This window comes from Dipodomys merriami, unplaced genomic scaffold (assembly GCF_024711535.1).
Source record: "Dipodomys merriami isolate MVZ:Mamm:240054 unplaced genomic scaffold, mDipMer1.0.p SCAF_21, whole genome shotgun sequence".
Taxonomy (NCBI): domain Eukaryota; kingdom Metazoa; phylum Chordata; class Mammalia; order Rodentia; family Heteromyidae; genus Dipodomys; species Dipodomys merriami.
Genome location: NW_027203493.1, coordinates 6,884,687 through 6,912,356, shown reverse-complemented (window position 1 = coordinate 6,912,356; position 27,670 = coordinate 6,884,687). Strand labels below are relative to the sequence as shown.

Here is a 27,670-nt window from a genome sequence, read left to right as displayed (position 1 = left end):
GCTATCAGCACCCAGCTGGGATGATTCTTGTTAACTTTTTTTTGCCTAAGGCTGATCCTGAACAGCAATCCTATTGGTCCTATCTCTACCTCCCAAGAAGTTGAGATACCTATACTTCAGACTTTTATGTTAAAGCTCATAATTTTATGGCAGTTCATAGGTTATACCCTCCTCAATGTAAACATTGTATGGAACAAGACTTTTTTCTTCAGTGCTGAGGATTGAACCCAGGCCCTCTACCATTGAACTACCTCTCCAGCACCATATACTATATTAGTACTCTGACTGAGCAACCCACCTTGGTGGACAGAGCCTTGCTGCCCTCTAGTGGTAGATTTGTTATCATCACCAGACATGCGAGAAACAGGCAGATATGTATGTGCACAGACGCCACAGGATAAACATGGCACATTTTCCTAGATCATCTTTACTTGAAGAGTTTTGGGAGAAAAAAGTAGGTAATGCAAAACATTTTTATATTAAAACAATGCAGATAATATTGAATAGAATATAAAATTTACATTACTTTTTGAGACAAAGTACTTTTTACATCAAAGACATTTCAAGCTAAGCTACTCATGAGCGGAAGGGAGTAAGACCCTGCGTGCTCATGCTGTCTAATATTATGGACACTGCCGCTCTGATAGAGAAGTTTAGAAGCAGCAAATTAAGTGCTTACTCATTTGGCAAAGTACCAGTGAATTATTTAAATAAGTAAAACCATAGGCTTTCTCGTTTGCTTTTAAAAGGCCTGAGTAAAATAAGAGCTTTCCGCTTGAGTTGAATTTTGTCCTTCTGAAGTGAGTTTTCCTCCCATAAATGACAAGTAACATGCCTGGCTGTGGGTATGACATGCGGGTGGATGGTCTCCTAAGCGCTCTGTGGACTTAGGTCCACATTACCAGATACAGATTTACAAATACACCTACCAAGGTGTCATCAGGAATGAAAAAATGAACTACTCACCTCCTGCAATAAAAAAAGGAAACAAAACAAAAACTTTAGGAACAAAAGCCTATACACAATGAGAACATCTAATGATGGCGTCTAGGGAGTGCTGCTGTACTATCTGTCTTCACATTTCATGTGAAAGCAAACTTCTTTGGGGGGAGGGGGAGAAAAGCCATCATACTTACTCTCCAATTTTTGCTTATTCTTGGATGTCCTTTTTCTTTGTGGTTGGTGACAAGTTTTTCCTTTATAATAATACACTGAAGGTGTGAAGCCTTCATGTACAGCCTTGCTATGGACGTTTAACACGGCATGTTTGGGAAGTATGAGAGATACGGTTCATCGACCATGCTTAGAAGCACACAACGGGCGGCAGACTGGTGCATGCTGCCGAGTTTTAGGGTCTACTTAAGAAAAGGCAATTCATAACCTCCTACACAGCATGTCCTTTTAATTCTCTTAGGTTTTACAGAGTTAGTCTTTCTTACTGGCATTCTATTCTTCATTTTATGAAGTCTTAAATTAGGACTCAAATCACATGACAACCTGCTTGTACCTAAAGGAAAATACAAATTTTTTTTTTTTTTCTGTTTAAGTAAAACAAGAATCTAGAGCAAAAACGTCCCAATCCAGAATAACTACAGGGGGAGTATCAGTGGTAAAGGATGTTGTGCTGGGAAAAAGAACAAAAAAGGCAGACACCAATCACCTCCATTTTCCCAAGATTAAATGATTATTAAAAAAGCGCGCCACACTGTATAGAAATCAACATTCTCTCCCATAATTCTGTGCATCTGGGACTATAGAAATGTCACTGTCCCTGCCCCACATCTTCAAATTAACATTCTCAGGTCATAACAGTAAGTCTTCCCACAGGGGACCTTCCGGAAAAACAAGCTATTTCCTCGGCTCATATTTCCCTGGAAAACAAAACAAGACAGAAATAAAGTCTGGCAGAAAGATAAGGTCAATTAATCCAAATCAGCAGAGATCTAACTGGTCATGTTTCTGGGGGACATGATTAAAATGACAGAAACAGAGCTGGGACCACCAATAATGAATAGCCTGAGCTACTATAGAATTAACAAGTGTTTCTTTTTTTCTTGTAAGTCCTGGGGCTTGAACTCAGGGCCTGGGCACTGTCCCTGAGCGTCTTTTACTCAAGCCTAGCACTCTACCACTTGAGCCACAGAGCCACTTCCAGCTTTTTCTGCGTGAGTGATACTGAGGAATACAACCCAGGGCTTCATGCATGCTAAACAAGTAATCTACCACTAGGCCACATTCCCAGCCCCTAACAAATGTTTCTCATCCACAAAGGAGAGTTTCTTTGCACTCAGAACACTCACAATTGGATTTGGGCTTCAGCACTTCCTGGATTGTCCTATGTGTCAATAAATGTAAGTTACTTATTACAACAGGGTCCAAACACTCAAGTAAGTGTAGCTTATACCTTTTTATTTTCCTCCCCTGAAGGGCTGGGAAACAAACCTAGGGCTAGGAAAGTGCTCTATTATTTATGTTTTTTTTTTCCTCCTTTGTGGTACTGAGGTTTGAACTCTGAGCCTCCATACTTAATTGCTAGGCTAGCACCACTTGAACCACATCTTCTGCCTCGATTTTTGCTGATAATTTTGGAAATGAGTCTACTGAAATTTCTTCTGTTAAGATTACAGGCATGGGTCACCAGTAATCAACTTACTATTGGTATTTTTAATGAAATGGTCAGGTTTCTAAGGAGAACTTTAAAAAATCTTACAATTACAGTAAGAACATTCTAAGCTCATCTGACTAGACAGCTTGTGTTTGAATCCTGACATTCCCACATATGGGTTGCGAGAGCCTGGTATACAGAGCTGACATTAAGATGCTCTTGACCCTAATTTCTTCCTATGGGAAACAAGATTGTAAATGTTCATATGGTTATTTTCAGAATGCCACAGAAAGCTCTTAGCACTATGACTCACATACAACTAATGCCTAATCCTGATTTGCTCTGTCAAGCACTCAGAGAAGCAACTGTTCCTGGGTGAGGTGAGTCTGATACCTAACCCATGCTGTACTTTCTTCTCATAGCAGGGGGCCAATTAGAAAGTAAAGAAAGGGGCTGGGAATGTGGCTTAATGGTAGAGTGCTTGCCTAGCATGCACGAAGCCCTGGGTTCGATTCCTTAGTACCACATAGACAGAAAAGCTGGAAATAGCACTGTGGCTCAAGTGGTAGAGTGCCTGCCTTGAGCACCTGCCCAGGCACTGAGTTCAAGTCCCAGGACTGGTGCCCCCCCCCCCCCAAAGGAAGAGAAAGTAAAGAAAGGAGTTGGAGGATATAGCTTGGTGGCAGAATATCTGCATACAAAGTAAAACACAAAAAAAAAAGTGGGCAGAGGGAGGAATGGGTGAGCATGTTGAGAGGAGTGACATACATCAAGATATATTGTATTTGTACGTTTTTCTTGGCTGTTGTTTTTGTCAGTAGTTGGGCCTGAACTCTGGGCCTGTGCGCTGTCCCTCAGCTCTTCAGCTCACAGTGCCACTTCTGGCTTTTTCTGTTTATGTGGTGCTGAGGAATTGAACTTGAGGCCTGACCTCATGCATGTGAGGCAAGCAATCTACCACTGAGCACCCTTCCCTGCCCTGATATTATATTTGTAAATTGTCTTGTCAAATGGCAACTTTGTATGACTACTTAAAGATAATAAAAACATGTAAAAATTAAGAGTAAGCAAAGAAAGGCCATCTTTCCTTTTATGGGGGGGGGGGTACGGAGTTTGAACTTAGGGCCTTGCATTTGCTGGGCAGGTATTCTACCACTGAACCACACCTCCAGTTCCCAACTTTCAAATGAGGATCACACTAGAAAACTAGCCACAAAATTCCCTAGGTTTGCTGAGCACTGGTGATTCACGCCTATAATCCTAACTACTTAGGAAGCTGAGATCTGAGGACTGCTGTTTGAAGCCAGCCTGGGTAGCACAGTCTGTGAGACTCTTATCTCCAATTAATCACAGAGAAAGCTGGAAGTGGGGCAGTCGTGGTAGAGTACAAGCCTGAGCAAAAGGAGCTCAGGGACAGCACCCAGCAACGGATGCATACATAGATAGCTAAGTAGATAAGTAAATCAGTCCCTGGGTTTGATCCAGAGCACTGGGAAGGAAAAAAAAAAAAGGTCTAACTTCTAGAATGTAAAATGTTCACAGTATGTCTACACTGAGATCAGATTTACACAGTGACATCTTAGGCATGTGCTCGGATCAACACTTAGGCTTTTTCATTCAGAATCTAGGCTGGGGAGTCTGACCCTTCTGAACAAAGGCCTTTTAAAAAAATGTATCATTGATGCTACAAAATGATGCAAAGAACTTTTTTCATGTGCCTGTCCTGGGCTTGAATCCAGGGTCTGGACACTGTCCCCGAGCTTTTGTGCTCTTGGCTAGCGCTCTACCATTTGACCACAGTTCCATTTCCAGTTTTTTAATTGATTGATTGGACATAAGAGTCTCATGGACATTCCTGCCTGGGCTGGCTTTGAACCATGATCCTTAGATCTCAGCCTCCTAAATTCAGCTAGGATTACAGAAGTGAGTCACCAGTGCCTGGCTATAAATTCTTCTTCAGTTTATCTGCTGATAATTTTAAGCATATTTTATTATTATGTTAGAGTCACTTTTGAACACTGTAAAGAACACATCAATTAGTAAAGAGTAAACTATAAGAGTTACAACTGTGATGAATCATTATTTAAGAAAATAAGAGCAAAATGCGAGCACAAGGTAGAAATACCTCTTTTTGCAGCATGTACCAGCAATCTATCCAAGAAGTATATAGTGGGGAGTACGGAGGGGATCCACCAGCAAGCCTGAAAGAGAAAAAAAGATTAGCTAGTCATGCCAATGTTTACAAAACTTTCTCTCAAGAGTTTGACAGGAGCTGGGAATGTGGTTTAGTGGTAGAGTGCTTGCCTAGCATGCATGAAACTCTGGGTTCGATTCCTGAGTACTATATAAACAGAAAAGCTGGAAGTGGACCTGTGGCTTAAGTGGTAGAGTACTAGCCTTGAACAAAAAGAAGCTCAGGGGCAGTGCCTAGGCCCTGAGTTCAAGCCCTAGGACTGGCTAAAAAAAATGAGAGTCTGATAAATTTTGACGAAATATTTCCTGCCAGAGATGCAGTTTTAGTGCTAACAAAATGAATTCTATTAAAGCAGCAGGAAGATCAAGCATGCTGCAGATTTTACAATACACACAGAAACTTCAATCTTTTTTTTTTTTTTTTTGCCAATCCTGGGGTTTGAACTCAGGGCCTGAGCACTGTCCCTGAGCTTCTTTTGCTCAAGAATAGCACTCTACCACTTGAGCCTCAGTGCTACTTCCAGCCTTTTGTTAATGTGGTGATGAGGAATCGAACCCAGGACTTCATGCATGTTAGGCACAACACTGCCTTCTACCACTGAGCCACATTCCCAGCCCCCCCCCCAAACTTCAATCTTATTTTTGACATGGGCGGTTTTTTCATTAGTGGAAACATGAAATATTATAATACAGCAGTATCATGACTAATCAGCAGGGTAAGAGAATTACAAACCAACTTGTCACAAATATGACAAGAGATTCAAGTGTTGCTGACTATATGTTCCTAACTGGATAATATCCAAAACCACTTCTTTGTAAAAAGAAAAGGTAACTAATTTTTCAAGTACACTCTGGGCTATCATGTTGCAGCTACTTTAAAAATAAAAAAGCATGGGGCTGGGAAGGTGCTCAGTGGTAGAGTGCTTGCCTCGCCTGCATTAGACTCTGGGTTTGATTCCTTAGCACCACATAAGCAGAAAAAGCCGGAAGTAGTGCTGTGGCTCAAGTGGTAGAGCGCTAGCCTTGTGCTAAAGAGCTCAGGTATAGCGCCCAGGCCCGAAGTTCAAGCCCCATGACAAACAAAACAAAAGCACATAAAATGAAAGCCATGCAGCACCTGTGGCTCATACCTGTAATCCTAGCAACTCAAGGCTGAGATCTGAGGATCACAGTTTAAAGCCAGCCCAGGTAGGAAAGTCTCTGAGACTCTCATTTCCAATTAACTACCAAAAAGCCAGAAGTGGGAGCTATGGCAAGTGGTAGAGTGCTGCCTTGAGCAAAAGAGCTCAGGGACAGAGCCTAGGTTCTGAGTTCAAAGCCAGCACAAAACAAAACAAAACAACTGTATTGTCAAAATAAATAAATGAGTAAATTGCTGGGAGCATACAGAAAAAAAATCAGGAATTTAATAGACCTACCTTTACTTCCCCTTTGCCTATATTTCTTTTTTGTCAGTTATGGGGCCTGAACTCTGGACCTGGGTGTTATCCCTCAGCTCTTCAGCTCAGGCTAGTGCTCTACCACTTGAGCCATAGTACCACTTCCAGCTTTTTCTGCTTATGTGGTGCTGAGAAATCGAACCCAAGGCCTTATGCATGTAAGACATGCACTCTACAATGAGCTACCTTTCTAGCCCCTGCCTACATTTCTAATAGAACTGCTCTGCCTATCAGCTAACTACCAGGATAAGAAATACAGTTGGGGGCTGGGAATGTGGCTTAGTAGTAGAGTGCTTGCCTAGCATGCGTGAAGCCCTAGGATCGATTCCTCAGTACCATATAAACAGAAAAAGCCAAAAGTGGCACTGTGGCTCAAGTGGTACATGTTATCTTTGAGCAAAAGAAGCTTAGAGACAGTGCCCAGGCCCTGAGTTCAAGCCCCAAGACTGGCAAAAAAGAAAAGAAAAAAAGAAATGCAGGTGATGGGATAGGAGGCTCTACCTCAGTGAGAGAGTATTTACCTAGTATGAGGCCCTGAGTTCAGTCCTCAGAAATACACATGCGCACACACACCCATGCATGCATACATGCACGCACATGTGCAAACACACACGTACTAAAAGGAATACAAAGTACTTACCCGCAGTTGTTGACAGCCATAAGATTAGATACAAGCACAAAGGGATAGGTCAACATACTGGCAAAGAACTGTAAAATGACAAAACAGACACCTAAGTTATTAGACTATTAATATAAGAACAGCAGAGTTGTTCTTATATTCCTCTTTCCCTTCCCTTGCTTTTCAGTACCTGGAAAGCCTCTCATTTTTGGGCCTGGACATGCCTGTACTATACTAATAACATTTTAACAGAAGACCAGAGAACTCCTTTAATCTTTGGACTGAGTCTTCATTTAAGTAAAACTGAACAGTATTTATGGGGGAAAAAGTGTAACATACAAATAAAACATTTCAAAATACTTCTGATGAAAATAACAGCATAAACATCCTTCAAAGACGATGGAAATGAAGTCAACTATTGGCTAGGTTTGGTAGCATGTGATCATCATCCCAGTGACTTAGAAGGCAGAGGTAAGTTTACTTAAGTTAAAAATCAGTTGGAAAAAAAAAAAAAAATCAGTTGGAAGGGGCTGGGAAGGTGGCTCAGTGGTAGAGCACTTGCCTTGCATGCTTGAGGCCCTGGGTTTGATTCCTCAGCACCACATAAGAAAAAAGCTGGAAGTGGCGCTGTGGCTTAAGTGGTAGAGTGCTAGCCTTGAGCTGAAGAGCTGGGGGACAGCGCCCAGGCCCAGAGTTCAGGCCCCACGACCGGACCCAAAAAAAAAAAAAAAAAAAAAATCACTTGGAGGGGCTGGGAAGGTGGTTCAGTGGTAGAGCGCTTGCCTTGCATGCCTGAGGCCCTGGGTTCGAGTCCTCAGCACCACATAAGCAAAAAGAAAAAAGCCGGAAGTGGCGCTGTGGCTCAAGTGGTAGAGCGCTAGCCTTGAGCTGAAGAGCTAAGGGACAGTGCCCAGGCCCAGAGTTCAGGCCTCACGACCGGACCAAAAAAAAAAAAAAAAAAAAAAATTAGTTGGAGGGCCAGGTGCTAGGGGCTCATGCCTGTAATCCTAACTACTCAGGAGCCTGAGATCTGAGGATTGCAGTTCAAAGCCAGCCTGGGCAGGAAAATTTGAGAGACTCTTATCTCCAATAAACCACCAGAAAAACTGGAAATGACACTGTGGCTCAAGTGGTAAGAGTGCTGAAGAGCTGAGGGCCAGTGCCCAGGCCTCAATTTCAAGCCCTAGACTGGCCAAAAAGAAAAAAAAAGAAAGTCCTTGATACTCTTTTCTACAATTAACCACCAGAAAACTCAAACTATAGCTGTGGCACAAAGTGGTAGAGTCCTAGTTTGAGCAGAAAAGCTCAGGGACAGCACCTGAGTTCAAGCCCCATTACCTCCCACCCCCAAAAAATAAATCAGCTAGGGTCTGCTGGGTGCCAGTGGCTCATGCCTGTAATCCTAGCTACTTAGGAGGCTGAGTTCTGAGGATCATTGTTTGAAGCCAGCCAGGGCAGAAAGTCCATGAGACTACTATCTCCAATAAACTACAAAAATTAATAATAATAATAATTGGACATAGAGCTATGGCTCAAATGATAGAGTTCTATCCCTGAGGTAAAAAAATCAGCTCAGTGAGGGCTGGGAAGGTGGCTCAGTGGTAGAGTGCTTGTCCCTTGCATGCATGAGGCCCTGGGGTCGATTCCTCAGTACCACATAAGCAAAAAGAAAAAAGCTGGAAGTGGTGCTGTGGCTCAAGTGGTAGAGCGCTAGCCTTGAGCTGAAGAGCTGAGGGACAGCATCTAGGCCTAGAGTTCATGCCCCACAACCGGACCAAAAAAAAAAAAAAAAATCAGCTCAATGAGCCTTGAGCTGCATCGCTTGCTCAGGGACAGCTCCCAGGCCTAGAGCTCAAGCCCCACGACTGACAAAAAAATAAAAAAATAAAGAGAGATCTTTCATTCGATTTTCTAACATATTTATAAGATTATGTCTTTGTTATTTTGTATGTCCCTCCCCCATGGTATAATCCCTGCTCTCACTATATATGATGTTGGTATATGTGGAGGGGAAGGGAAAAAACAAATCATTAAAACAGGGATACAGGAGGATCCACTGCAACAATGAGATGTACAAGTCGTTATGTCGAACTTTACAACTTTGGTGGGCGGGGGATGGAGGGGGGATACGAAGGGATGGGAAGGGGAAACAAAGGAGGAGGCTACCATACTTGATAAGAAATGTGCTCATTATCTTACCCATGTAATTGTAACCCCTCTGTACAGTATTTTCACAATAAAAAAAAAGAAGAAAAAAAAAAGCAGCTCAGAAACAGCACCTGGGCTCTGAGTTCAAGCCCCAGGACTGGCACTAAACAAACAAATAAATATCAGTCTGGGCAACACAGTGAGACTCTGCCTCAAATAAAAACAAAAACAAAAACAACAAAGCCTACCACAAACAACAACAGAAACCCCAAACTGAATGCTAGTGGCTCACACCTATAATCCTAGTTACTCAGGAGGCTATGATCTGAGGCTTGTGTTTCAGAACCAGTCTAAGCAGAGAAGACCACAGGACTCATTTCCAACTAACCAGCAAAAAGCTAGAAGTGGATGTGTGGCTCAAGTGGTACTGCATCAGCCGTGAGCAGAAAGAGCCAAAGGAGAGAGCAAGCTCCTGAGTTCAAGCCCCAGTACAGGCAAAAGAAAAAAAAAAAAAAAGTAAACTAGTCAACTACTGCCAAGACTCCAGAGATTAAAGAGGGTGAAGTTGTCTGGAGTGAATGAGCAGGATAGTGGCTCACACATCCCCTTGGAAAGCCAAACAGCACCAAACCAGGTGGGCTGTATTGATGCAGTGAGACATCAACTGCATTATCTTACCTCTGATAAACATTAACAAACGTGAGGGAGCTGTCCAGCGGGACATCTGCTGGCTTTAAGGCAATGATCAAACAGGCCAGGTTTAAACGAAAAACAAAACTATTCCTAGGTTAATAAGAAGATTATAAAAAAACTTACTCCTGTGACAGCTTGGGAATAACTTTTCATTTCATTCATGGTAGAAACCTAAAACAGGAAAAGAGCTTATCAGAATAAACCAAAACATTAAGCTGATAGTAAATGAATTGCTCACAAGCATACCAATATATCTTATAGTCTCATTATTTCAAAAACAAGAGTAGTAAGCCCTAGATCAGAAAACCGTTTCCATTTCCTGGAAACTTTTGCTTATAGTACATCCAAGGTACAATTCACTTTCTGTATAGAGCTCGCTTTGTGAAAGATGCTGTGGCAAAGTTCCATCACTATACTCAACACTCCTTGTGATGGAGTTGCCTATGTACAAAGATACCCCACACTGCTGAAACAAGGGAAACAACTTCTAGGAAAGGTTGACTTGAAACCTCTCAGGCTGATGTTTCTACAAAGACCAATATAGGAGTGCCCTAACATTCCAGATAACACAGAAAACTCTGGAGACACTGTGTAACTGTCCTCTGCTTCATTGTATGCTGTAAAATTAGGGATCAATAAAAAAGTGATCTTGAAGCCGGGCGCGGGTGGCTCACACCTGTAATCCTAGCTACTCAGGAGGCTAAGATCTGAGGATTGCAGTTCAAAGCCAGCCCGGGCAGGAAAGACCGTGAGATTCCTATCTCCAATAAGCCACTAGAAAACTGGAAGTGGCACTGTAGCTCAAGTGGTAGAGCACTTGCCTTGAGCTGAAGAGCTGAGGGACAGCTCCCAGGCCCAGAGTTTAAGCCCCATGACTGACCAAAAAAAAAAAAAAAAAAAAGTGATCTTGAGGGCTGGGAAGGTGGCTCAGTGGTAGAGTGCTTGCCTTGCATGCATGAGGCCCTGGGGTCGATTCCTTATTACCACATTAGCAGAAAAAAGCCAGAAATGGTGCTATGGCTCAAGTGGTAGAGCACTAGCCCTGAGCTGAAGAGCTGAGGGACAGCGCCCAGGCCCAGAGTTCAAGCCCCACAACAGACAAAAAAAAAAAAAAAAAAGAAAAGTGATCTTGAGGGCTGGCTGGGAATGTGGCTTAATGGTAGAGTGCTTGCCTAGCACGCATGAAGCCCTGGGTTTGATTCTTCAGTACCACATAAACAGAAAAAGCTGGAAGTGGTGCTGTGGTTCAAGTAGTAGAGTGCTAGCCTTGAGCAAAAGGAAGCTCAGGGACAGTGCCAGACCTCAATTCAAGCCCCAGGACTGGCCCCAAAAAAGTGATCTTGAAGCCGCCCACCGTGAGTGACAGGGCTGGGTTTCTTGGGAAAATGCAGTCAAAAAAGAAAATGCAGTCACACCTTAGGGAATGACAGGCACTCCTCTATGGTACACAGTACCGTCAGGCTTTGAAAAAATCAACTGATAACTGTAGGCCAAACAATGCTCTTTCTAGCATATTACATATTGTGGTCTGACTTCTAAAAAGACTGCCAAGTGAATAAAAAAAAAGGAAAAGCCCACACTAGTGCATCTCACCAAGGTCACCACCTACCCCACTGTCGAGTGCATAGGTGTTGACGAGGTAGGCCAGGGAGTTACAGAGCCACAGAGAAATGATGTCACCTAGGAGGCGAGGAATGAGACCCCTGCATGAAGACACAATAAAAACAAGAATCAATAATATGATCATTAAAGGACAAGCCACACAATACAAACAGTTCTCAGAATTAAGAGATTTCATTGCCTCAGTTCAAGCCAGGACTAGCAAAAAAACAAAAACAAAAACAAAAACTAACCGACCAACGCATTTCTAACATTTTTAGAACTGAGGACTGTGGTTCAAGTGGTACAGTACCTGTCTACCTAGTGAAAGATACTGACTTTAAACCCTAGTACTGCCCAAAAAAAACCCCAAACACTTTATATATGTAGGAAAGCAAAGGTTTGGGATCTTGATAGTAACTTTAAGTCAGAGGGTTCTAAAAGGAGCTTAAAATGTAATAAACCCATAGAGGACATTTCCCCCAAGAATTATTCATTTTCTATTCACATACAGATAAATCAACATTTTACTCACGCAAAAAATCCCAGTATGCCCTCTTCCCGATAGATGGTTAATATGGAGTCACAGAGTCCACTAAACACATAGAAGGAAAAGAAAAATGCATGAAAATCATTTGGGTGCTATAAAAAAGTAATTTCAGTAATCAGTTTGACACTGTCTAATTTATGCCATCCAGCATCCTTTACATTATCCTAGCAGCCTCTCACACAAAAGATAGTTAAATTCAAAGAAAGTGAAGAAATTAACTTCCAAGGATGGAGTATACAGAGTTCAAGCTGAACCTGGATTCAGTGGCTGTGCAATTTCATCTGTGGTTGTGGGTAGACCAACCCCACTTGGACTTATTTTTTTATTTTATGTTCTTTTGTTTTGGTGCAGATCAAATGATACAACATGCATAAACTTGGGGCTGGGAAGGTGGCTCAGTGGTAGAGCACTCGTCTTGCATGCTCAAGGCCCTGGGTTCAATTCCTCAGCACCACATAAGCAAAAAGGAAAAAAAGCCGGAAGTGGCGCTGTAGCTCAAATGGTAGAGTGCTAGCCTTGAGCTGAAGAGCTGAGGGACAGCACCCAGGCCCAGAGTTCAGGCCCCATGACCGGACCCAAAAAAAAAAAAAAAACAAAAAAACAAAAAACATGCATAAACTTGTTCTGTAAATGCTAAGATTCATGAAAATATAAAGTAGTAATAATTTACTACTTTGTTTCAACAGTTATCCATATTTAAAAACAAGCCACTTACCAGTACTTCGATTCTCTGCCAATGAATTGTATCATAGATCTCAGAGTGATCACTGTAGAACACAGAGAAAAAGATCTTAAAAGTGTATTTTGAGGAGGAGGCTACAATGCTTGATAAGAAATGTACTCATTATCTTGCCCATGTAATTGTAACCCCTCTGTACAGTATTTTCACAATAAAAAATAAAGAAAAAAAAGTATATTTTGATAGCCCTAAAAACACTGGCTATTTGGAAAAACTGGAGAAAAGCCAAAACAAGCACACAGAAACCATGCAGGCAAACACTTTAGTCAACTTTCACATTTGCTCATCTAAGTGGCCAGGAGAGATCAAGTTATAAAAGAAAACAAATTAGATCCAGTTATCAACTGCAAACGTACCATGGAAGGGATGTGTAATGAGGGTAGCAGCAGAACGAGCGATCATCTCTCGAGTTGTCTAGGAACAAGCAACACACATTTCTGAAATCTAAATAAATGACATTCAAATTCCTATGAGAGGGGCTGGGAAAGTGGCTCAGTGGTAGAGTGCTTGCCTTGCATGCATGAGGCCCTGGGTTCGATTCCTCAGCACCATATAAGCAGAAAAAGCCAGAAGTGGTGCTATGGCTCAAGTGGTAGAGCTGAAGAGCTGAGGGACAGTGCTTAGGCCCAGAGTTCAGGCCTCACAACAGACAAAAGAAAAAAAAAATTCCTATGAGAAGGAATTTGGGTGGATATTGGTGGCCACAGACCTCCTGCTTTGGTGTCAGGAAGAAGAGCTTGAATGGGACACAATGTAATATTGTTCCCCGTTTTTTGTTTTGTTTTTTTTTTTTTTTAAAAAAAAAACTCAATGCACAACTAAATCTTGTAACTGTCAAAGACACAGACAATTTTGTAAAATAATATTCAGATCCAGATAGCAGGTGACAAAGACCAATACAAACAGTATTATCCTAACCTTTTATTTATTTATTTATTTTCAGTTCCCAATTTGAACTAAGACTTTCTTAGTTTGTGTGTTGTCACTTGATCTATGCTTACAGCCCAGTTTTTTGCTGCTTAATTTAGAGTTTGAATCTCTTGGATTTTTCTGCCTAGATTGGCTTCACCCAGGCTCCAAACTGGGATTCTCCAGATTTCAGTCTCCTCAGAAGCTAAGATTATAGGTGTGAACAACGGGTGTCTTGACTTCATCGTAATCTGTGGGAAATGCATTTTCCATAAACACACATCAACATGTTACCAGTAGTCACCTCAGGGCTGTAGTCAGGATGAATTTGTGTTTGTCATCTCTTAATTTTTTTTGGTTGGTCGTGGGGGCTGAACTCTAGGCCTGGGCACTGTCCCTCAGCTCTTCAGCTCAAGGCTAGTGTTCTACCACCTGAGCCAGAGCACCACTTCTGGCCTTTTCTGTTTATGTGGTGCTGAGAAATTGAACCCAGGGCCTCATGCATGTAAGGCATGTAAGGCAAGAGCCACCCTCCCTGCCACCTCTTACCTTCTGAAACCTTTCTACAAAGGAGATTTCTGTCATTTTCTCAATTTCACACATACAACAAAAAAGCTAAGAAACAGAATCACCAGCTGAATCAAACTGTGTTTGTATATAGATTTTTAAACTGCTCCCTCACTGTGAGTGATTTCAGCGATTCTGATGCTGAGGTCAAATGCCCTGCTCTATGTAAACTGTCTCAACATTTTAGGAAGAATAAAACAATTCTGATTTGAGACCACAACCTTGTATCTAAGCAGGCTTTAGAGTTGCTGTGCTGGCCCTAGTTTATTTTTCTAGTCTAGGACTCTGTAAGGAGGAAATAAGAAAAATTAAATCACAACACTGGGTTGTGATTTTAAAAAGCAGGTACTGGGGTTGTAAATGTAACTGACATTCAGATTGTAGTTAAACACTGTCTGTAGCCTATCAGTTAAGAAACTTCTCACACCCATACTAATGGTAACTCTGAGAGGATACTGTGAAACAGGATGGGCTAACAAATTAAAACACAAGTCAGGTGCAGGTGGCTCACACCTGTAATCCTACCTACTCTTAGGCATCTGAGTGTCAAAGTTCAAAGCCAGCCAAGACAGAAAAGTCCATGAGGCTCTTATCTCCAACTAATCACCAAAAAAACCCCAAGTGCCGCTGAGGCACTTGGTACAGAGCCAGTCTTGAGGAAAAAGCTAAGGGACAGTACCCAGGTTCTGAGTTCAAACACTAGAACTGGGACACAGACACAGACACACACAGACACACACAGACACACACAGACACACACACAGACACACACACAGACACACACACAGACACACACACAGACACACACACACAGACACACACACACAGACACACACACACAGACACACACACACAGACACACACACACACACACACACACAGACACACACACACACACACACACACACACACACACACACACACACTTAAAGCCAGGCACTGTTGGCTCAGGTCTGTAATCCTACTCAGGAGGCTGAGATCTGAGGATCATGGTCAAAGCCAGCCCAAGCAGGAAAGTCTACAAGACTCTTATCTCCAACTGACCACCAGAAAACTGGAAGTGGTACTGTGGCTCAAGTGGGAGAGCACTCACCTTGAGCTGAAGAGCTCAGGGACAGCACCCAGGCCAAGTTCAAGCCCCACGACTACCAAAAAAAAAGTTAAAATAAAAAAATTAATATTACTATATCTGTGCTTCTATTCTTTTTGAGGGGGTAAGAGGCTGGAGACCAAGTCTCAATGCTCAGGTTGACCTCAATCTCCTGGGCTCAAGTGGTTGGTCAAGGCATGTGAACTCAGGGCCTGGGAGCTGTCCCTGAGCTCTTTTGTTCAAGGCTAGTGCTCTACCACTTTAAGCCACAGCTCCACTTCCAATTTTTGAATAATTGGAAATAAGTCTCATACTTTCCTGCCCAGGCAGGCTTTGAATGTGATCCTCAGATCTCAGCTTCCTGCGTAGCTAGGATTACAGGTGTTAGCCACCAGTGGCTTCAAGTAATCTTTTTTTTGCCTGTCATGGGACTTGAACACCACCCGGGTGGTGACCCTGAGCTTCTTTTGCTCAAGACTAACACTTTGCCACTGAGCTACAGCATCACTTCTGGCTTTTTCTGAGAAGTGTACTGGAGATAAGAGTCTCATAGACTTTCCTGCCTAGGCTGGCTTTGATCTGTGATCCTTAGATCTCAGCCTCCTGAGCAGCTAGAAATACGGGTGTGGGCCACTGGCGGCACTTGGTTTCCAGTGATCATTTTGCTTCAGTTTCCTGAATAGCTAGGACTAGCAGCAGATGCATGTCACTAAGCCCCGCTTTGTATCCCTACTTTTCTTTTTTTCAGGCTCAAGACCAGTTAGTACCTTAGTACCTACTGCTTTGGCTCATGGGTTAGCACTCTACAAACTGAGCCATGCCTCCAACCCCTGTATCTCTACTTTTTAATGAACTTTGTACCTACATGTGTGCGAACACACAAAGGTATAAAATGTGAAGACTAAGAGTGGTTCTGGGAATAGTGAGTCCGGATGGAACTCAAACCCTTATGCCCACTAAGAAAGTATTCTACTACTGAGTCACACCCCAGTTCAAGGGTGGTTCTGAAAACTGCAGAAGATGGCCATGCAGAGGGATGAGTAAGGAAATTATTTCAGAGTTACAATAAGAAGAAAGTGTTTCTGTGGGCTGGGAAGGTGGCTCAGTGGTAGAGCGCTTGCCTTGCATGCATGAAGGTCCTGGGTTTGATTCCTCAGCACCACATAAGCAAAAAGAAAAAAGTCAGAAGTGGCACAGTGGCTCAAGTGGTAGAGCACTAGCCTTGAGCTGAAGAGCTGAGGGACAGCGCCCAGGCCCAGAGTTCAGGCCCCATGACCAGGACCCAAAAAAAAAAAAAAAAAAAAAAAAAAAGAAATTGTTTCTGGAAAAATATCTAATATGTAAAAAGCCTGGCTGCTCTTCTAACACTTCTGTGCTTAAGGTTTTTAAACCTTTAGAAGACTTTAAGGACTAAAGGCATAGATAGCTCAAGTGGTAAATTATTTGCCTACCAAGTGAAAGATCTTGGCTTTAATCTCCCATATGATAAAACGATTAAATAAAAAACAAAAACACAACCTTTAGTAAAAACCTCTTCCGTTTTAAAGGTTAAATGGGCAAAATGAGTTTCTTTGAATTGGACTTATTTATTCCAAACAGCAAGGACTGCTCCTCTCTGACAGGTTATGCACGTAGAAAAGCCTCATAATTAATTAATTAATTAAGCCAGTACTAGGGCTTGAACTCAAGGCCTCCAGCTCTTGCTGCTTTTTTGCTTATAGTTGGTGCTTTTGCTACTTGCACAATGCCTTCATTTCTGGATTTCTGCTAGTTAATTGCAGATAAGTGTCTCAAGGATTTGTCTGGTTAGGCCGATTCCAAACCATAACCCTCAGATCTCAGTCTTCTGGCCACTCAGATCTCAGCCACTGGCACCTGGCTTGATTTTTTTTTTTTTTTTTTTTAAAGACAGGATTTCACTATGCATCCCAGTCTGGTCTGCCTCTGCATCCTAAAAGCTGGAATGCTATCCTGAGTGCTATGATTGCAGGCATGTGCTACCCCACTTGGCAAAAAAGTCCAGTTCAAAGTTCATACATGGAAATACAGGTCTCCTAATCAGGGTTCCACAGTTCTAACACCAGGGAAATAATAAAGAATACATTTCTTACCTCTTTGATAACTCGGTCAAAGGAACATGAGCCTTCTCTATGGAAACTTCCAATTCCTGAATCCTAGAAGTAAAAATCAAAGACAAAGATTTTGGTGTGTTTAAATTGAACTGTTCCAATTGGTGGCTACCTTATAAGCCAACACGCCACTGCAATAAAAGAAAGTATCTGGCTTTTCCTAAAGAGGTCCAAATAGCAGTAACTTTGCAAAAGAAAGGAACTCATGCCTAGAAATCATCTTCAACGTACCTCAGGTTTGTCCAGGTCCTGATAGTGCTACAAAAGAAACCAGAAGAAAGGATTGTTAGGGATATTATGTATTATATGGGAGGAAAAAAAACCCAACACTCTTTTGGCAGAAAACTGTTGAATTTTTTCCTGCAAATCTGTAATATCTTCGGGGAGCACCTGGGTCTTAACTCAGGCCCTGTGCTTGGCAGTCAATTGGTCTGCTACTTGAGTCTCCAGCCTTCCAGCTTGTTTCTATTTCTAAATAATCAATTGGAAATAAAAGTAGGGATTTTTCCTGTGTGGTTGTGTATATATGTGTGCACGCATGTGTGTGCACCATACTGGAGCTTAAAACTCAGTACTTGGGTGCTACCATTTTTTTTTTTTATAGGAAGAGTAAGTTTACTTAGAAGCAAAAGGCAGAAAGCAAAAGTATAAGTGGGAACAGGCTTTGTGAAGAGAGAGGAATTCTGGCTTGGGTATCCCTCCCTTAGCTTTTTTGCTTAAGGCTGATGCTCTACCATTTGGGCCACAGCTCCACTTAGAGATAAGACTATCATGGTCTTTGTTTCTTAAAACTATGATCCTCAGATCTCAGCTGCCTGAGTAGTTTGGATTGTAGGCATGAGCCACTCATACCCACCTGTCTCTGAGATTTTATTGCCAAGTTCAAAAATAGTCGGCAACAGGAGTAAGCAAATACTCATAAAAACTCTCATTTGGGGCTGGGAAGGTGGCTCAGTGGCAGAGCGTTTGCCTTGCATGCATGAGTCCCTGGGTTTGATTCCTCAGCACCACATAAGCAAAAAGAAAAAAAAAAGCTGGAAGTGGCAATGTGTGCTAGCCTTGAGCTGAAGAGCTGAGGGACAGTGCCCAGGCCGAGTTCAGGCCCCACGACTGAACCCCCCCCACCCCCCAAAAAACCCTCTTATTTAAAATGAAGAAAAGAGGCTGGCAATGTGGCTTAGTGGTAGAGTGCTTGCTTAGCATACATGAAGCCCTGGGTTCGGTTCCTCAGTACCACACAAACAGAAGAAGCCAGAAGTGGCACTGTGGCTCTCAAGTGGCAGACTGCTAGCCTTGAGCAAAAAGAAGCTCAGGGACAGTACCCAGGCCCTGAGTTCAAGCCCCAGGACTGACAAAATCAATCAATCAATCAATCAACCAATCAGTAAATGGAAGAAAAGGGAAGGATGTAGATACATGACAGAGTGCCTCTTTAGCAGAGCCAAGATCCCAGATTCAATCCCAGGATTACAACAAATAAACCACAACAAAGCCACCTCCAACAAAGGAAGAAAAATGTAATCCTAGAACATTATTTGCTAACCATGTATATTGAACAGGAATTAAGAGTGGGTAAGAACAGCCTGGGAAAAATAGTCTCTTGTGGAAAAAGCAGAACAAATATCAAATTAGGGCCAGACTATCTCTTCACTGCATAAAAAAGCAGAGCAGGTGGAAAGTTTAGATAGTCAAAACCCCCTTAATTTTCCTTTTGGGTCGGTTCCTAAGACAAGCAAGATTTCCTCCTCTTCCAGAGAAGAGAATGTGAATACCACCAAGTCCAGACTATAGTGGACATAAATAGAAGAAGACAGAAGTGGTGCTGTGGTACAAGTAGCAGAGAGCTAGTCTTGAGCAAAAGCAGCTCAGGGATAGTGCCCAAGCCCCAGAATTCAAGTCCTAGGATTGGCATATGCACACACACACATGCACACGAGCACACACGAGCATACAAGAGCACACACACAGACACACATGCACACACAGGCCACAGGTAAGACTTAGAGATACAGATCAGTAGTAAAGCTCTTTAGTGATGGAGGGAAAAAACACAAAAAAATTTGCCTTAGAAAATACTTGTGGGGCTGGGAAGGTGGCTCAGTGGTAGAGCGCTTGCCTTGCATGCATGAGGTCCTGGGTTCGATTCCTCAGCACCACATAAGCAAAAAAAAAAAAAAAAAAAGCCGGAAGTGGCGCTGTGGCTCAAGTGGTAGAGCCTTGAGCTGAAGAACTGAGAGACAGTGCCCAGGCCCAGAGTTCAGGCCCCACGATCAGACCCAAAAAACCAAAACAAACAAACACACAAAAAAACTTGTATTACCAGTTAAAAAGCTGGTTCAAAGAAACAAATGAATGTTGATGTTTTGGGGTTTTTTGGTGCTGTTACTAGGGATCAAACTCAGGGCCTGGGCACTGTTCCTTAGCTGATTTGCTCTACCACTTGAGCCATAGCTCCACTTCTGGCTTTTTGGTGGTTAACTGGAGATAGAATCTGACTTTCCTGCCTCAGATCTCAGCCTCCTGCATAGCTAGATGACAGGTGTGAGCCACTGTTGCTTGGCTATTTTGAGACAGGGTCTTGCTATATAGCCCAGGGTAGCCTTGAACTCTTATAATCTTCCTGCTTCAGCCTCCTGAGTGCTACTATTCACAGTTCATTTGTATTTTTTAGAAGGACAACCCACATTTTATTGACATCTGCCTTTGCCATATATATGGATTCCCAGAGGATGAGGAATAATGAGCTCTGGAAGACTGTGAACATAAGCAAAAAATAAAGTAAAATCTAATATGCTTTAAGGTTAAAAAAAAACCCAACAACAAAGCTTCAGCAGTTTTTATACATTTTAATGATGGAGGTCAGTGGTAAAGCACCAGCCAAATGCTGAGGCCTGGAGTTCAAACCCCAGTACTAGCAACAAAATAAGATAAAAGGGCTTGGGAAGGTGGCTCAGTGGTAGAGTGCTTGCCTTGCATGCATGAGGCCCTGGGTTCAATTCTTCAGCACCACATAAAACAGAAAAAGCCAGAAGCGGTGCTGTGGCTCAAGTGGCAGAACACTAGCTTTGAGCTGAAGAGCTGAGGGACAGCGCCCAGGCCCAGAGTTCAAGCCCCATTACCAACAAAAATAAATAAATAATAAATAATAAGGTAAAACCTAATACACCACGGATTGTGAACATAAATAGGAGGTCTGGTTATCCTGAGCAAGAGGCATCTGTGTAGGCCAGAACTTATGTGGTTCTCCCTTCCCTCCAGGACAACTGTGCATCTCCATGGCTCTTATTAACACCAGACTGCTCCCTTCTCTGAATATGCATGGAAGACTTAAAACTTCTTTCTTCAGTGTTTCTAGCTTCTCTTCCTGCAATTCCCATCTCTCTCTTTTTTTTATTTTTGTGTTGGTCCTGAACTCAATGCCTGGATACTGCCCCTGAACTTTTGTCCTCAAGTTGGCATGCTAGCACTTGAACCACAGCTCCACTTCTGTTTTTTTTAGTGCTTAATTGGAGATAAGACTGTCATGGAGGTTGGGAAGGTGGCTCAGTGGTAGAGTGCTTGCCTTGCATGCATGAGGCCCTGGGTTCAATTCCTCAGCAACCACATAAGCAAAAAAAGCCAAAGTGGCTAGCCTAGGGACAGCCCCCTGGCCCAGAGTGCAGGCCCCATGACCGACAAAAAAAAAAAAAAAAAGGAGTACTGAGGATTAAAACATTGAAGTATTTAAAAAAAAAAAAAAAAAAAAAAAAAAGACTGTCATGGATTTTCCTGCCCCTGCTGGCTTCCAACAGTGATTCTTAGGTCTCAGCCTCCTGGAGCAGCTAGGCCTGCACACGTGAGCTATGGGGGCCCAGCCCATCTTCTCAAGTTCACTCTTGGGGACAGAGAGCGCTAACAACCATAACCTCTCTCCCACGCCTAGTGCAGAAGCCTCATCACTCAGACTGTGTGACATATTCCTGACAACTGGTGCCACAACTCCAGAACTCTTCCAGCTGGCTGTGACCAAAGGCAGGACAATGGGTACGAGTGTATTAACTTCGAGGCAGGGTTGGAAGGGCCACTGTGTCTGGACATGGAAAGGCATATTACGTGGGTATCCTGAAACTGGGGGCAGAAAAGCTCAAGAAGCCAAGAGCATGTATTTATCATAGACAGAAGTCCCTATGGGTTTTACGTTGAAACATGTCCATTTGCAGACCATTTGTGGGCTGATAACCTGCAGTCCATTAGCATCTTCTTTGTCTTCAGCTCCTACATCTCTTCTTTAACTGTATTTCTTTTCCTTTTTTGTTTTTTGCTAGTCTTCAGGCTTGAACTCAGGGTCTGGGCACTGTCCCTGAGCTTTTTGCTTAAGGCTAGCACTCTACCACTTGAACAACTGCACCACTTCTGGCTTTTTCTCTGTATGTGGTGCTGGGGAATTGAACCCAGGGCTTCATTCATGCTAGGTAAGCACTCTACCACTGAGCCACATTCTCAGCTCTTAATTGTATTTTTTTTTCTTTTTTGGTCTTTTCTTTTTTGGTACTGGGGATCAAATCCAGGACATTGCACTTGCTAGGCAAGTGCTTTGCCACTGAGCTACATCCCAGTCCCTACATCTCTTTTTATAAGTCTGGGTCCACAGAGGCCCCCGGGAAGATTGCTCATGTGCATGTCCAGGGGACCAGAAACAGCTCAGCAGCCTCACACTAGGTGCCTCTATTACCAGACCTGGGACAGCACTGTCAGGGACAGCCTTCCCGGCCCAGCAGGGCACAGAAGCATGAAGTGTTAACCCTGGTTCTCGTGTGGACACGCATATCCAGAAAGAGACTGAAGATGCTGAAGGTATGATAGAGTGTGGAAGTGAAAATCAGAGCCTACTACTTGTTCCCTTCAGCTTGTCACTCAAGTTCATGAAGGCTTTGGCAATTTCACCAAGAGTGACCAGGAGTAGTCATTGCAGACTTTTGGGTAGGGAGTTTTGAATAGGGCGCCGAATAGCTTGTCCAAGCCAGCAACCAGTCCAGGATCTGCAGCAGGTGCACGACAGGCTGCTCAGTGTCCAGCTGGCCCTCCATCTTAGAGGAGGGCAGTCAGAAGGGAGTAGCATGTGACAGAAACTGTGAGGGACCCTGGCTGACTACACACACTAATGCATCCAGGCCACCTTCCCTGTAGAGGACTTCCATCCTCCATGTTACCAACCTCTACCAGCCGGTGCGGGCAGGAAAGCTGTGGAGAGGGGTGGAGCAGAGGTCCTGTCCCCTCCCACCATTGATATTTTCAAGAACATTTTAATAAATATCTCAAACATACAGATTTTTTTTTAAATTTACCTACTTGTCTACCACTAGGATATAATGTTTGTCAAGAGCTGGGCATTTGTATTGAACTATGCCCCGGGTCGGTAGGACACACACATTCAGTAACTGGCCTGGCAAATGGCCTCTATGGACCCTTAAACTTTTCCCTTTTTTTGCTTACATGTATTCTTAGAGTGGCACAGAGTTTAAGTTCCATCTCTTAATCTTTTCCTTTCAAAAGTAACCACTAGGGCTGGGAATGTGGCTTAGAGTGCTTGCCGAGCATGTATGAAGCCCTGGGTTTGATTCCTCAGCACCCCATAAACAGAAAAAGGCCAGAAGTGGTGCTGTGGCTCAAGTGGTAGAGCACTAGCCTTAAGCAGAGAGCCTCAGGGACAGAGCCCATGCCCTGAGTTCAAGCCCCAGGACTGGCAAAACAAACAAACAAAAAAGTAATGACTACCCTGCCATTGATCATTTTTTTTTGTTTGTTTCATTGGTCATGGGGCTTGAATTCAGGGCCTGGGCCCTGACCCTCAGCTTCTTCAAAGGCTCAAGGCAAACATTCTCCCACTTTGAGACACAGGGCCACTTGTGGTTTTCTGGTGGTTACTGGAGATAAGAATCTCATGGACTTCCCTGCCCAGGCTGGCTTTGAACTGCAATCTTCAGATCTCAGCCACCAGTGCTTGGCTGATCATGTATTTTTTTTTTTTAACTTTAAATTTACACAGTAGAACACATAAGTAGAACAGTACACAAAACAGAAATGAACAATCTTGTAATTATAATTAAAAAGCAAATATAACCACAAAATAAGTCAAGAAAAATCAGTGCCCAGACCCTTCTTCCTCTTCACATAACACATCAGATGGTTTTTTTCTGGTATCAGTGATGGAACCCAGAGCTCTGCATATGCTAGGCAGGCTCTCTCACCACACTATATCCCCAGCTGGTATTTTTTTTGAAGTTTTTAATAGAATATGTTTTACTAATCCTAAAATTAGAATAAAGTCAGAAAAAAAGGGTATATTTTGATCAGCTTCTTCCTCCTCTCAGAGAAACAAACTCAACTATACAGATGATCCCATCCGTGCAGTTACTTAATTTCCACTCAAATGACCGTCTCAGAGAATTACTTCATTCTGCACAAACACTCCTTGTTTGCCAAGGAAGAATAATGAGAGAGCGTTTTCCAAGAAAAGAAAGGGATCAGGGCTATACAGCTATCTTTGAAATTGTTCTCGACAATGGAACAAATTATTCTCCAAAATTAAGTTTGGTTGCATTTAAGGCACCTCAAATAGATGGGAAGATAAACTGATTTTTCTCTTACCTGTAAAACTTGGCTATGGACCACAGTTCCAAGGACTCCTGAACACAGTCTTGGAGTTAAGCCTGTGAACAAGCCACGCTTCCCATCGATGCTTGCAATGTGCTGAGCTAAGAACAAAGTCAGAGATGTAAGGTATAAGTCAAAGAGATGGTTACAAAGAAATTTCAAGGCAACGTTGCCTTTTACACATTTTTTTCTTGGTAACTTCAACCTAACAGTCCCCTGCATCATCCAATCCCAAACAAATCAAAGACACCTACCATAACAAAAGAGACCAGGAAGCTGACATACTTGCCGCCCAAAAATATTTCGTCCTATTGTTGGAGGAAGAGGCTCATATCCCACCTTTAAAAGCAAAGGAATACATCAAAACTATGCAATAGTGTCAGGAATGCCTTGGTTGGAAGGTCCTGAATAAAGAAAAAAAGTCAGATTTATACACTTTTTTGTGTGTTTTGGGGGAAGGTTTGAGAAAGCATCTAACTGTGTAGCCTAGGCTGGCCTCAAATTTACCATCTCACCTAACCTCCTGAGTGCTGGGATTACAAGTGTGTACCACTACATCAGTCAGGCTTACATATCCACTAAGCCAGCATCAACTACATGTCTGGAGAGCTAAATTCACTTAGGAAATAATTACAAGCTAGGTTCAGGTTAAATGAACAGACTATCATTAACAATTTAATGAATGCCATTTTATAAAAAAATTAATGGTTACTATTTGAATAATATATTCAGGATTTTTTTGAGTTCTTTTATTTTTTTTTTTTGGTCGTGGGGCTTGAACTCTGGGCCTGGGCACTGTCCCTCAGGTCTTCAGCTCAAGGCTAGCGCTCTACCAGTTGAGTCACAGCACTACTTCCGGCCTTTTCTGCTTATGTGGTGCTAAGGAATTTTGAACCCAGGACCTCATGCATGCAAGGCAAGCATTCTACCACGGAGCCACCTACCCAGCCCTATATTCAGGATTTTTAGTTTGTTTTTGTTTTTCTTTGGTGCCAGTACTGGAGCTTGAACTCAGCAACTCAGGCTCTTTGGTAGGCTTTTTAGCTCAAGGCTGGTGCTTTACCATTTGAGCCACACACTTTTAGGGCAGTTTTTGAGTCTCCACTGTTACAATTCTTTAACCTGTTGAAACTCCCATCTGAATTCCCTAAAAGCACTTCTGGAGCAACTATTTTAAAAACTGAGTACTTGGGAATTTCATCAAACTCTGGAACACTTGGCAACATACATGTTGTGAAATCAGAACAGATATTCAAGTTGTTGAGGTAAGAGCTCTGAATGTCACTAAAAATCTGTTGTCTGGGGAACTACTGAATAGTGGGTTCATACAGGCTGCCATGACAGACATCATCTGGCCCCAGACTTGCCACTTCTGTTTTAGACATCACAGTACATTTCAATCAAAGGCTTTGTTCTAGGTTGAAATCACTTATTTACAGTAGCTTTTTTTTGTTGTTGTTGTTGGTTGTGGGAGCTGAACTCTGGGGTCTGGGCGCTGTCCCTCAACTCTTAAGCTCAAAGCTAGCACCCTACCACTTGAGCCACAGTGTCACTTCTGGCTTTTTTCTACTTATGTGGTGCTGAAGAATCGAAGCCAGGGCCTCATGCATGCAAGGCAAGCATTCTACCACTGAGCCACCTTCCCAGCACAACAATAGCTTTGAAAGTAGTATGGAATCTGAGTCCACACAGATAATTTCAGAAACAAATAGGATTGCTTTGGTAGCTCATGTCTGTAGCCTAACAACTCTGAGGATCTGAAGATTGTGGTTCAAAGCCAGCCCTAGCAGGAAAGTCCATGAGACTCTCCAATCAACCACCAAAAATCTGGAAGTGGAGCTGTGGCTCACAGGGAATAGTGCTAGCATAGAGGAGGAAAAAAAAAAAAAACAAACTCTGAGGACAGCTCCTAGGTCCACAGTTCAAGTCCCAGAACCAGCACCAAAAAAAAAAAAAAGTAATACAGCTCTTGCCAGTGTCTTGTGTAATTTTTACAGAAAGGTAGAGAATAGAGGTTTTAAAACATGTTTTCCTTCCTTGGCACAATGAACAAATTATAATCAATGCTCAATATCTAAAAAAATGAACTTGCTCATCACTGGCTAACTTAGAAAAGCAGTTGAAAAGACTAAAGTGTACCATCAAGCCCAAACCTGGCCTACTTGGCTGTGGATGTAAGATACCATTTAAGGCTTATTTTACAGTAGATTACAAACTAACTAGGGGTAGGTGAGCCTAGACATCAGGGAGTGGAGTGCTCATGCTTAAATCGGTGAAAAACTGCGGCGAACTGATTTCCAGGTTGGACAGAGGTGATTTTCATTGTCATGTACACCACAGGAGCTGCTGCCGGAAAGCCTCAATGGACCGCTTCAGAAAATTGGACTTCATTACCACTTCTGAATGAGTTCCTTGTGTGTGGGTGTGAGTGTGTGTGTGTGTTTGTATCTGGAGGTATTTGGGTGCTAAAAAAATAGAAATAAGAATTACATCTCTGAACACAGCAGCAGCAGTTAACTAGTGAGGAAAGGAAGGAAGACAATGTTAGCTCTCCCCTATCATTTCCAATTTGTCTCCAACTGACCACTTCCCGTCTGGCCCTGGGGTTTTCATTTGTGTGTTTTTCGGTGGCAGGGGGAAGGGAGGAGGGGAAGGGGGAGAGGTGAGGGGAAGGCTCATCTGAGGAGGGGTGAGGAGGGCAGCTCTGGGTGGCGACCCGCCAGGATCGGCCTCAGGGAAGGGGACAACAAAGTTGAGAGGAGGCCGGGCAGGGAAGGGTGGCAGTTGGCTACGCGAGAGGGAGCGGGCCTCGCCGCCCGGAGAGGAGGCCAGGGCTCGGGGAGGCCCGCGACGGCGGCCGCCGGGCGGTGGGAACCGTCCCCGCGGGGAGGGAAAGGCCAGCGGGGCAGGGAAGGCATCACCCGGGCGGATGGAGGCCCGGGGAGGCTGGCGCCGGCCCTGGGCGCCGCGGGGAAGGGTGAGCCCACAGGGCGCCGGCGGGGCAGGGAATGGCGGCGACTCATACCTGGATGAGCACTTTCACGTACATGAACGGCTGGGACAGGATGGTGAGACCGGAGCCCAGGAGCACTTGACTGGCCGCGTCCGCCATGATGGCACCCGCGGACGGACAGACAGATCGAGCCACCAAGCGACCAAGCCGGTCCCCGATCACGTGCCCGGGCCGCCGGCTTCACTGGCCCGCCCGCGGCGCGAGCGCGCGCACGCACGCACGCACCGGCGCGCGCCGCACCCCTCACACGCCCAGTCTCCGCCTACTGCCCCGCCCAGAGAAACGGCAGGCGCTCGCGAGCAAGCGCTGGAGTGGGGTGGGGTCGGTAGGGTGGGGGGGCGGGGAGGGAGCGAGGATTCTACGCGCACGCGTCTTCCGGTGGGACGTGCGTCCTCCACTTGGAACGACAGTTTCTCTTACGCGTGCGCAGACCGGAAGTGTCCAGAGCCAGGCGCCTCGGAGTGGTAATGGGGCGGGAAGTGACCCTGACGGCCTAGGCAAGGTCGGAGGCCTGAACGGACATTGAAAGGGAGCCGGGCGCCGGTGGCTCACGCTTGTAATCCTAGCTACTCAGGAGGCTGAGATCTGAGGATCGCGGTTCAAAGCCAGCCCGGGCAGGAAAGTCCGAGAAACTTTTATCTCCACTTAACCACCAGAAAACCGGAAGTGGCGCTGTGGCTCAAGCGGTAGGGCGCTCGCCTTGATCTGAAGAGCGCAGGGACAGCGCCCAGGCCCAGAGTTCAA

General features: G+C 43.8%; 1 protein-coding gene across 2 annotated transcripts; it reads right to left on the bottom strand.

Annotated features, from left to right (window-relative positions):
- Positions 1-1,661: 1,661 nt before the first annotated feature.
- On the bottom strand, positions 1,662-27,112 carry Mtch2 (mitochondrial carrier 2). 2 transcript variants are annotated; one of them, XM_070032330.1, is made up of 13 exons: positions 26,939-27,110; positions 24,168-24,252; positions 23,908-24,014; positions 17,512-17,538; positions 17,263-17,325; positions 12,942-12,999; positions 12,562-12,613; positions 11,832-11,891; positions 11,307-11,400; positions 9,821-9,868; positions 6,878-6,945; positions 4,731-4,806; positions 1,662-1,871 (listed from the first exon to the last, which is right to left on the bottom strand). In XM_070032330.1, exons 1-13 carry the CDS (start codon positions 27,023-27,025, stop codon positions 1,785-1,787), a joined length of 912 nt encoding a protein of 303 aa, XP_069888431.1. In that variant the 5' UTR covers positions 27,026-27,110; the 3' UTR covers positions 1,662-1,784. The 2 variants fall into 2 exon arrangements, with proteins under 2 accessions (XP_069888431.1, XP_069888432.1); XM_070032331.1 differs by lacking the exon at positions 17,512-17,538 and having other exon boundaries at positions 26,939-27,112.
- Positions 27,113-27,670: the final 558 nt, after the last annotated feature.